This window comes from Callorhinchus milii, unplaced genomic scaffold (assembly GCF_018977255.1).
Source record: "Callorhinchus milii isolate IMCB2004 unplaced genomic scaffold, IMCB_Cmil_1.0 Scaffold31, whole genome shotgun sequence".
Lineage (NCBI taxonomy): Eukaryota > Metazoa > Chordata > Chondrichthyes > Chimaeriformes > Callorhinchidae > Callorhinchus > Callorhinchus milii.
The window spans coordinates 3,736,376-3,747,616 of record NW_024704772.1 but is presented as its reverse complement, the minus strand read 5'-3'; the positions used below and the strand labels follow the sequence as shown (position 1 = coordinate 3,747,616).

The window sequence follows — 11,241 nt, the reverse complement described above, 5'->3', positions numbered from 1 at the left end:
GCGGCTAATTTGCACACAGCAGAAACCCACAAACAACAACAACATTACATTTGTAAAGTGCCTTTCACGTTGGGACGATGTCACAGCTGTTGATTGAATAACGAATGATTTTTTAAAAACCATTTCAAAGGAATTGTTATCCCCAGAAAGTGATCCCCCAATCGACTAACAACCAGTTCCTGTTTACTGCTTTGTACACAGAGATGTGTGTGTGTGTGTGTGGGGGGTGTGTGTGTGTGGGTGTGTGGGGGGGTGTGTGGGGGGGGGTGTGTGGGGGGGGGTGGTGTGTGTGGGGGGGGTGTGTGTGTGGGTGTGTGGGGGTGGGGGTGTGGGGGGAGGGGGGGGTCAGGAAACTTGCCTAAGGTTTCACTCTGACTCACCCGGGAATCGAACCCGGATCCTCTCTCCATCGCTTGCGATGTGAGAGCGCAATCCACGGGCTACAGAGACCCTAAAGCTCCTCTACACTGTAGGTCCTGTCCACACTCCCAGGTCAGGGTTAGAGCACAGTCACTACACTCCCAGGTCAGGGTTAGAGCACAGTAACACACAGTCACTACACTCCCAGGTCAGGGTTAGAGCACAGTAACACACAGTCACTACACTCCCAGGTCAGGGTTAGAGCACAGTAACACACAGTCACTACACTCCCAGGTCAGGGTTAGAGCACAGTAACACACAGTCACTACACTCCCAGGTCAGGGTTAGAGCACAGTAACACACAGTCACTACACTCCCAGGTCAGGGTTAGAGCACAGTAACACACAGTCACTACACTCCCAGGTCAGGGTTAGAGCACAGTAACACACAGTCACTACACTCCCAGGTCAGGGTTAGAGCACAGTAACACACAGTCACTACACTCCCAGGTCAGGGTTAGAGCACAGTAACACACAGTCACTACACTTCCAGGTCAGGGTTAGAGACGCAGTAACACACAGTCACTACACTCCCAGGTCAGGGTTAGAGACGCAGTAACACACAGTCACTACACTCCCAGGTCAGGGTTAGAGACACAGTAACACACAGTCACTACACTCCCAGGTCAGGGTTAGAGACACAGTAACACACAGTCACTACACTCCCAGATCAGGGTTAGAGACGCAGTAACACACAGTCACTACACTCCCAGGTCAGGGTAGAGCACAGCAACACACAGTCACTACACTCCCATCAGGGTTAGAGACGCAGTAACACACAGTCACTACACTCCCAGGTCAGGGTAAGAGACGCAGTAACACACAGTCACTACACTCCCAGGTCAGGGTAAGAGACGCAGTAACACACAGTCACTACACTCCCAGGTCAGGGTTAAGAGCACCAGTAACACACAGTCACTACACTCCCAGGTCAGGGTAAGAGACGCAGTAACACACAGTCACTACACTCCCAGGTCAGGGAGGTGGGGAGGGGGGGAGGTGAGCTCCAACTGCAGTGTGAGGAAAGAAACACCAGAGGGCGCAAAACATGGGGAGGCATTAGGGGGCGTGACCGTTGAGCTCGCACGGTAATGACGCGGCACGCATGGTAATGACGCGGTACGCACGGTAACCAGGAGTGACGCGGCACGCACGAGAGTGACGCGAGCTGGGCCGCAGCCTGGGTCTCGGGTCGGCAGTCAGGCGGCAGAGGCCGCGGAGGTGGGAAGGTAAGAAAGAGCCGGGAGGGGCCGCGGGGTCCCGACCAGTCCCTGGGGACAGGGAATCCGCCCCCTCAGCTCCTGGTAACCCCACAGCCAAAGCCCCAACTGACTGACTGACTGACGGGGAGGGGGAGAGGGGCACTTTACTGTGAAGGCCGTCAGTGCTTTGCGATGTGTTTCCGATGGGATAAGTTGCTGTGACGGGTTATTTGTCTGTTGCGGTGGATGTTGGAGACCCGGTGGCGCTCTCCCGGTGTCTTGGCCGACAATTCCCAGAGAGGAATGGTTGTTTGTGGGATATTGCTGTGAGCAATTGGCTTCAGCGATTAAACCGCAAAACACACAGTCACTCCACTTTACACTAATGTATGTCCAGTGAAGCACTTTGAGGCGCTGTCCAGCGTGAAGGGCGCTATGTAAATGCAAGTTGTTGTTGTTGTTGTTGAGCGATGATGTGATGAGGCGCTGTATCAAGTGTAAGGATTATTATGTACATATTGTTTGTTGATGTTTGTGCAGTTGGTGTGGTGGCTGCCCCCGAGGAGCAGATGGGGTCCGGGCGGGCGAGGTGGGTGCTGTGTGCCCCTGTGGTACTGTCTGTGTTGGCGCTGTGTGGGGGAGTCCCACCGACAGGCGATTTGCTCCTGGAGTACTGTGTGATTGGGGCAGGACCTGCCGGGTTGCAAATGGCGTATTTTCTGCAGCGTTCCCAGCGGCACTACCTGGTTCTGGAGAGGAGCAACATCTCGGGGAGTTTCTTCACTCGCTACCCTCGTCACCGCCGGCTGATCAGCATCAACAAGCGATACACCGGCAAAGCAAACCGCGAGTTCAACCTCCGCCACGACTGGAACTCGCTGCTCAGCCACGACCAGAGGCTGCTGTTCAGACGCTACTCCACCGAGTTCTTCCCACACGCGGACACCATGCTGAGCTACCTGAACGACTATAGCCGGCTGCTGGAGCTGAAAGTGCGGTACAACACTGAGGTGACGGGGGTCCAGGTGGGGCAGGGCCCCGAGGCGTGGCATGGACATTACTATTACCTGACTGACCAAAATCACCAGCGTTACAGGTGCAAGTATGTTAGCTTTGCTCCCCATTCACACCCCCCACGTTTGCCATCTCCTCCTGCCCCGGCTCATGGCACTGCGGGTGGGGCTGGGGTAAAAGCAAGAAGGGGCTGGAGCTGGGGCAGGGAGAGCGAGACTGCGGGTGGGGGGGCAGGGTTGGAGTTGAGGGGTGGAGATGGAGCAGATGAGGTTCAGAGAGGGGCTAGGGCGGAATAAGGTGGGGCTGGGGGTGTGGGGCTATCACTATTCTACCCTCTCTGTTAAGCAGCCACGTGGCCTCTCTCTCTCTCTGCTTGCCCCAGTGTGCTCTTGGTGGCTACAGGCATGTGGGTGCCCAACACCTCCCACTTCCCTGGGGAGCAGTACCTGGAGGGATATGAGGATGTGTCGGTCAATCCCGAGGACTTCGCCGGACAGTCGGTCCTGATCCTGGGCCGCGGGAACGCTGCCTTTGAGACTGCCGACAACATGGTGGGTCACACCAACTTCATCCACATGCTGAGCCGCTCCCGTGTCAGGCTGGCCTGGAACACACACTACGTGGGAGACATCCGGTGAGTCTCTCCGGCTCCGGCCTGCTCCACTACCCCCACCCGCCCACCCCACCATCACCTGCCTCTCTATCCTAACCCTTTGGAACTCCATCCCCAGTCCCTTCACCTCACTCCCTCTCTCGTCTCCTTCAAGGTCCACCTCAAGACCTTTCTCTTCAACCGCAGCTTCAGTCACCCTCCTACACCCGCCCTCCAGATCCCAATCCCCAGCTCGGGTCCAAATCCCTGACTGTCCAGCGTCTTGGACTTGAAAGAATCTGTGTAAATGTCATTTATTGTTTTTGTTGAGTCTCTCAGGCCTCAGCCCGGCTCGACTGCTCACTCTCTCGCCTCCGACAGAAGGTTGTGGGTTCGATCTTCCACATCAGGGACTCTGAGCTCACAGTCTAGTCTGACGATCCAGCCAGCGCTGGGGGGAGAGAGAGAGAGATGCATTAACAAGAATAATCTTCCATTTGATCCCAGGCCTTTTCAAAGCCCTTCACAGGCAGACAATTTGCGCACAGTAATGTCCCCGCAAACAACAGCCATGAAATGAGCAAGCAATTTTATCTGGTGGATTGTCGGCCAGGACACCGGGAGAGAGAGAGTGAGAGAGAAAATCCCTTCTCTTTCCCCACAGCACCGCGGGAGATATTTAACATCCACCTGAGCAGGGCACAGATGGGGAGTGTGGTTTAATGTCTCATCCGAAGGCCAGCACCTCTGTACAGCGCTCTCTCTCTCTCTCTCTCTCTTCCCCCAGCGCTGCGATGGAGTATCAACCTAGACTGTGAGCTCAAAGTCCCCATCGTGGGGCTGAAACCCACAACATCCTGACTCAGAGGTGAGAGGTGGCAATCGACTGAGCCAGGCTGACACACAATGTCAGAGGTGCCGTCCTTCTGATGAGACATTAAAGATCTCCCGCAGCGCTATTGGAAAAGAAGGGAGTTCCTCTCTCTCTCTCCCTCTCTCTCTCGGTGTCCTGGCCGACAATCCCCCAAATGAAATGCCTCGCTCACTTCATGGCTGTTCGCGGGACACTGCAGCTCGCAAACTATCTGCTGGGCAGGGAGCTTGCAGGAGGTTCTGCCTGTGTCTGACTGTCCGTTACTCCCCTCCCCCCACACAGGGCAGTGAATAACGCCTTACTGGACACCTATCAGCTGAAGTCCCTGGACGGGCAGCTAGAGCGATCGCTAGACAACATCAGGATCGAGAGAGACAAGCAGGGCCGGCTTCACCTGTCCCTGAGCCGCGGCTCCGAGCAGAGCAACGTGTCTGAGGAGGCCACAGGCAGTGAGGGAACCCGGATAGACAACGTGGCCATCAGGGAGCCTTACCATCGCATCATCCGCTGCCTCGGATGGAAGTTTGACTTTTCCATTTTCGGCAAGTAAGCCTATCTGCGAGCCGCGTGGCCTCTGCCCTGACCTCGGGGGTTATTGGGGGGGGAGTTACCCCTCGTCTCAGCAACGCTGTGTGGGGTGGGGGGGGCGGTGTTGGCTGAAGGTGTATCAGAGATAAATGAGAGCGGGGGGTGAGAGCGGAAGAGGTGCGAGACATCTGGAGATCTGTTAGAGAAAGAGGGAGTGAGGCGAAGGAGAGGGAGAGTGGAGAGGAGGGGGGGACAAGAGGAGTCGAGGGAAGGGGCGAGGGCACAAGGTGATGGGGAAAAGGGTGAGGCAAGGGGGAGAGAGAGCAAGGAGAAGGTAAGGGAGGGAATGAGGAGAGGGATAGAGAGAGTGAGGAGAGAAGGAGATGAGAGAGAGGGAAAGGGTGTGAGGCAAGGGAGAGAGAAAGAGAGGGTGAGCGAGAGGAGGAAAGGGAGAGAAAGAGTGAGAAGTGATTCCTGGTTGAGAGAGAGAGAAAAAATCAGTTTAAAAAAAAATACAATGATTTCTCACATGGTTTCACTGCAGATTTAGTGCTAAATAGTCAATGGGATGTGGTTCTGGGTCACACAGTCCTCTGGCCTCTAACTGTATCAGGCTTGGCTATTCCCCCCCCCCCCCCACCACCCCAGCGCACTCACTGCTGATGGCAGCACAGCCCGGCTCATCGGCAGGACCTGGAAGGGCTGACCAGTCACTGGGGGCAGGGAATCCTCCCCCTCGGCTACTGGTAACCCAAAGCTGCCAGACAGTGATATCAATGGCCAAGCTGTGCCCTGTTCAGGAGGACGTTAAAGATCTCCCGCGGGGCTGTTGGGAAAGAGAAGAAAGTTTTGCTCTGGCTGACAATCCCCCACGTAAAATCACTCACTCACTTCATGACTGTTTGTGGTAATGTTGTTATGTGCAAATTGGCTGCTGGGTTTGCGCACAGACCATTGTGGGGCTTGAACCAACAACCTCCTGACTCAGAGATGATCACCGTTTGGTCACTACGCTTTACAGTGACTCACTTTGAGACCTTCTGCTGCATTAAATGTAAGAGTTGTTATTTTAAAATGAGCCTGTTTCTCTCTCTCCCTCTGTCTGTCTCTGTCTCTCTCTCCCTCTCTCTCTCGTTGGGTGACTGGGATCCAGTGACACAAAGCCCCAAGTTGGGTCAGGACGCAGACGGAAATACCCTGTGGTGAGCGCCAGCTATGAATCGCAGCCGGGGATGTTTGTGATCGGAACAGCCGCTCACTCCATCGATTACAGGAAATCTGCCGGGGGATTCATCCACGGCTTCCGCTACACAAGTAAGCTGTTAGAACACTTGCCTCACAAGCGAGAGGGCCCGGGTACAGTTCCCGGGCAGGGCAAAACTTTAGGCAAGTTTCCTCACTCCACACACATGCCTCTGTTTACCTGGCAGTAACCCGGTTGTTAGTCGATTGGCAGATCACTTTCCATGGTAACAATCCCTCAAAAAAAATAATTTGGTCACTGTTTGTGGGACGCTGCTGTGAGCAATTGGCTGCCGAGTTTCACCCACAAAATAAATAATTCCACTTTTCAGTATGTTCTGGAAAGCTCTTTCAGACGTCTCAAAGACGTGATAAGGCGCAATAGCAAACGCAAGGTCGTATGAGTTGGGACCATAACATTTAATGTGACTTATGCAAAGTGTGAGTTATGTAAAACTTGCATAAATCGTTTATATAATAATAATTGTTGTATTTGATATAGCGCCTTATCATGTCTTTTGGACGTCTCAAAGCGCTTCACAGAATATGCTCTAAATTAAACTGACTGTATATTTTGTGGGTGGATTGAGACACCAATGTTTTTTTTTGAAGGGATTATTACTCCTGGAAAGTGATCCGACAATCGACTGACAACTGGGTTCCTACTTACTACTAGGTAAACAGAGGTGTGTGGAGTAAGGAAACTTGCCCAACATTTCACTCTGCCCGGGAATCAAACCCAGGTTTTCTCGCTTGCGAGGCGAGGGCTCTAACCACTGAGCTACAGGACATATGATTTATGTGTAAATATATTTTATTATTATGATTCTAACCTGTGGCTGTGGGTCCTGTTTAGCGCGTGCCGTTCACAGGCTGTTAGACCATCGTTACCACGGTGTGGATTGGCCGGCCACAGCGTTGCCCATCTCCCAGCTCACCAACGCCATCACCAAACGGGTGAACGAGGCCTCAGGCCTGTACCAGATGTTCAGTGTCCTGGCTGATGTTGTGCTGATTCAGAAGTGAGTGTGTCTCCACCTGTCCACTCTCAGACACTGCCCCATGGCTAGACACTGCGGTGTACTGCAAGGTGTTGTCTCTCTCTCCTCTCTCTCTCTCTCTCTCTCCCCCCTCCACCGACAATCTCCCAGATAAAGTCACTCGCTCACTTCACGGCTGTTTGAGGGGACGTCTCTTTGTGCTAATTGGCTCTTGTGTTCCCCCGCAAAAACGTACAGTCGCTATTAGGCGCAGGTTGGCGAGAGCCAAGGCTTGGGGGGGCTCAGAGTGTGTGATGGGGTAACTTTACAGTGAAATCATGTGAAGACTTTGAGACGTCCTCCTGACGAGAAAGCTGCTGGGTCAAATGCAAAGGGATTGTGCTACGGAGGCAAGGAGGGTGAAGGCTCGATCACCGATGGTGGGGCGGGCCGGGCAGCGGCATGGAGCAGGCCAGAGTCCGCTGAGCGGACAGATCGGTATGGAGTTAGCAGGTCACAGAGGTAGGGAGGAGCGAGGCCATGGAGAATTTTGAAGGCGAGGATGGGGATTTTGAACTGACTGTCGCTGTGTTTGTGCTCTGTGTGTGTCACAGGAACGGGACCCAGTTTGAATACTTGGAGGAGTATCCCATCGGAGCGCTCCCAGACCTTCAGGAAAACACTGGGAAGAGGGTGGAACAGGGACTGTTTGTCATTAACCTGGAATATGGTAACAACTTCTCTAGGCCTGACTCTGATATCTTCTCTCTCAACCGTGCTGTGGGTGAGCCAAGACACGCCTGGCTGTCCAACTTCCTGCACCCAGTCATTTACTACTACACTCGCTTGCCAACAGGTCAGTCTCTATCCTAACTTGTGGAGTCCTGTAGCTCATTGGTTATAATAATAATAATCCTGCATTTGACACGACTTCGAGACGTCTCAAAGCGCTTCACAGGATACATTGTACAGTGAATTGACTGTATATTTTGTGGGTGAAACGCGGCAGCCAATTGCACACAGCAGCGTCCCCACGAACAGTTGTGAATTGACTGACCAGATTATTTTTTTAAGGAATTATTACCTCCAGAAGAACAATCCGCCAATTGACTAGCAACCGGGTTCCTACTTCTTGCTGGGGAAGCAGCACTATATATAGCACTCACCTCGCAAGCAAGAGGACCCGGGTTCGATTCCCAGACACGAGCAAAACCATAGGCAAGTTGCCTTACTCTACACCCTAGAAATCAGTAGGAACCCGGTTGTTAGTCGATAGGTGGATTCCTTAATTTTTTAAAAAAAAGTAATAATAATAATTAATCACTCAATCCATGACTGTTTTTGGGGCGGTGGTGTACTCAATTGGCTGCCTTGTTTCTCCCTCTTTACCTGCCCTTAACTCCCACCTGGAAACCTACTTCCACCGCGCCTATGATCACGTCCCATCTCCCTTGCTCCAACCCCGACCCTGTGCAGCGCTGAGTCTCTGTCCTTTGTGATGAGTGCTGTATAAATGCTACCTAAATATTCTTCTTTTATCATTGAATTATACAGCACAGAGGGAGGCCATTCGGCCCATCATGTCTGTGCAGCTCTTTGAAAAGAGCTTCCAAATCAACCCCACTCCCCCCTCTCTCCCCATATCCCTGATCAACCCCACTCTCTCCCCATAGCCCTGATCAACCCCACTCCCCCGCTCCCTCCCCATAGCCCCGATCAACCCCACTCCCCGCGCTTTCCCCATAGCCCTGCAAACTTGTCCCCAAATAATTATTTACTTCTCTCTTCAAAGTTGTTATGGAATCGGTTCCCACCGGCTTTTCAGGCAATAATTTCAGATCCCAACAACTCGCTGTGAAGACATTTCTCCTCCCCCCCCCCCCCCCCTCCTCCGTTTCTTTTAACAACTATTTTAAATCGGTGCCCTCGGGTTCCCGACCCACCCGCCGGGGGAATAGTTTCTCCTTGTTCACCCTATCAAATCCCCTCATCATTTTGTAAACTTCTGTTAAGTCTTTTCTTAAACTTCTCTGCTCCAAGGAGAATAATCCCGGCTTCTCCGGCCTCTCCCGATCACTGAAGTCCCTCATTCCTGGTACCATTCTGGGAAATCTCCTTTGCTCCCTCTCCAATGCCTTGACATCCTTCCTACTGTGTGAGGCCCTGAACTGAACCCAGTCTCTCGCTGAGGCCTCACCAGTGCTTTATATAAAGGTTCATCATAACTTCCTGACTGTTGTATTCTATGCCCCTATTTACAAAGCCGTGTATCCCGGATGTTTTTTTAACAGCTTTAACTTCCTGTCCTGCCACTTTGAAAGATTTCCTTATATGACCCCCAGGTCTCTCTGTTCCTTCACCCCCTTTAAGATTATACCATCAGCGTATATTGTCTCTCCTCGTTCTTCCTCACAAAATTCATCATTTCACATTTCTCCACATTAAACTCCATCTGCCCCGTGTCTGCCCACGTTACCAGTCTGTCTATGTCCGTTTGCAGTCGGTTACTATCCTCCTCACTGTTTACTACTTTTCCAGCTCAGTATCATCTGCAAATGTGGAAATTGTATTCCCTAAACCCAAGTCCAGTCATTTATATAGATCACAAACAGCAGTGGCCCCAATACCGACCCCTGGGGTTCACCACTGCACTTCCCTCCAGTCAGAAAATAAACTGTTCACCACCGCTCTCTGCTCTCTGTCTCCCAGTCAGTTCTGTATCCAAGCTTTTTAAGTCTTTGCGCTTCACAGTCTAGGCTGAAGCTCCAGTGCAATACTGTGGGGGGAGAGAGAGTGCCGCATTGTCAGAGGCATTGTCAGATGAGACGTTCAATCTCATCCCGGCCTGTGCCCTGTTCAGGTGGACGTTAAAGATCCTGCGAAACTGTTAGAAAAGAGAAGGGAGTTTCTCTCTCTCTCTCTCCCCCGTTGTCCTGGACCACAATCCCCCAAATAAAATTGGTCGCTCACGCCATGGCTGTTTATGGGACGTTGCTGTTCGCAAACTGACTGCCGTGTTTCTTTGAGACGTCCGTCTGTGGTAAAGAATTATCATTTTATTTCCTTCTCTCTCTAATCCCTCTCTCCCCCCGCCCCCTCTTTCTCCTCCTCTCGCTCTGACCCTCTCGCTCTCTCCCCCTCCTCTTTCTATCCGTCGTCTCTCCCCCCTCTCTCCCCCCCCCCATATCCACCCCTCCATCTCCTCCCCACTCTCTCCCCCTCTGCACCCCTCTCCCCCCTTCCCTCCCTCTCCCCACCTCCCTCTCACCCACACCCCCCCTTTCTCTCACTCCTCTCTCCCTCCACCTCTCCTCCCCGTCTCTCTCTCTCCCCATGGCCTCAGAGCTGGAGATGAGGTATCGCCCCCATCACTGGTCGCTGCCTCGACCACGTTACATCCACCATATTGTGGAGGATTTCCTGACGGACTGGACAGCAGCCAATAGCCACATCCTGCCCCTTCGCCGCTTCCTGGAGAACTGTCTGGGCACCGACCTCAGGAGCTTCTTTGCAGGTGGGATTTCCTGTGTATTAGGCGCAGGTTGGCGAGAGCTAAGGCTTTGGGGGGGCCCAGAGTGTGTGTTGGGGTAACTGCTGGAGTCTAACCGGCTAAACCCACACACAGTTGGCCATTGATATCACTGTCTGGCAGCTTTCCCGCTGCGTGTCCAGCTCGGACCCCCCTCCCCGTTAGTTAGTTGGGGCTTTGGCTGTGGGGTTAACAGGAGCTGAGGTGGAGGATTCCCTGTCCCCAGGGACTGGTCGGCCCTTCCAGGTCCTGTCCATGAGCCGGGCCGGGCTGTGCTGCCATCAGCAGTGAGTGCCCCGGGACACTGCGGCCCCTCCTGGCTCAGACCGGCACAGAGGGGGGGCTCGAGAGAGAGACCGGCACAGACATCTGGCTGCCACATTTCACCCACTAAATACACAGTCACTACACTTTACAGTGTACCCTGTGAAGCGCTTTGAGACGGGATGACGATATGATCAGGCTGTATCATGCAGAAATTATTATTATTTCTAATGGTTTACCTTGTTCCTGGTAGAATCCTGCTTTAAGTTTGCACTGACCAGCCAGCACGTGCCTCCGTTCTGCCGTGGCGGTTACCTGGAACAGCGAGGGTTAATGGGAGACAACATTCCCAGAGCTCCAGCCTCTGATCTCCACGAGCAATGACACCCACCTGGAGAGACGGGAAGAGACAGAGAGAGTGTGAGAAAGTCTGACTGAGAGAACGTGTGAGTGAATGAGAGATAGTGTGTGTGTGCGTGAGTGAGAGAAAGTGTAAGTGAGATGCAAAAGCTGTGAGAGAGTGAGAGACGTCTTATTCATGTCAAGTACTTGCAAGTCAGACGCCCGTACCAGCCTCAGCTCTCTCAGACACTCTAT

The 11,241-nt window shown here is 53.0% G+C and overlaps 1 protein-coding gene across 2 annotated transcripts; it reads left to right on the top strand.

Moving 5' to 3' along the window:
* Nucleotides 1-1,579: 1,579 nt before the first annotated feature.
* foxred2 (FAD-dependent oxidoreductase domain containing 2) lies at nt 1,580-11,132 on the top strand. Of its 2 annotated transcripts, none has more exons than XM_042345120.1 (9): nt 1,580-1,648; nt 2,162-2,723; nt 3,018-3,269; nt 4,384-4,647; nt 5,783-5,943; nt 6,728-6,893; nt 7,466-7,707; nt 10,195-10,365; nt 10,898-11,132. In XM_042345120.1, the coding sequence occupies exons 2-9, from the start codon at nt 2,191-2,193 to the stop codon at nt 11,026-11,028; spliced, it is 1,920 nt and encodes a 639-aa protein (XP_042201054.1). In that variant the 5' UTR covers nt 1,580-1,648; nt 2,162-2,190; the 3' UTR covers nt 11,029-11,132. The 2 variants fall into 2 exon arrangements, with proteins under 2 accessions (XP_042201054.1, XP_042201055.1); XM_042345121.1 differs by having other exon boundaries at nt 2,162-2,717; nt 10,898-11,092.
* Nucleotides 11,133-11,241: the final 109 nt, after the last annotated feature.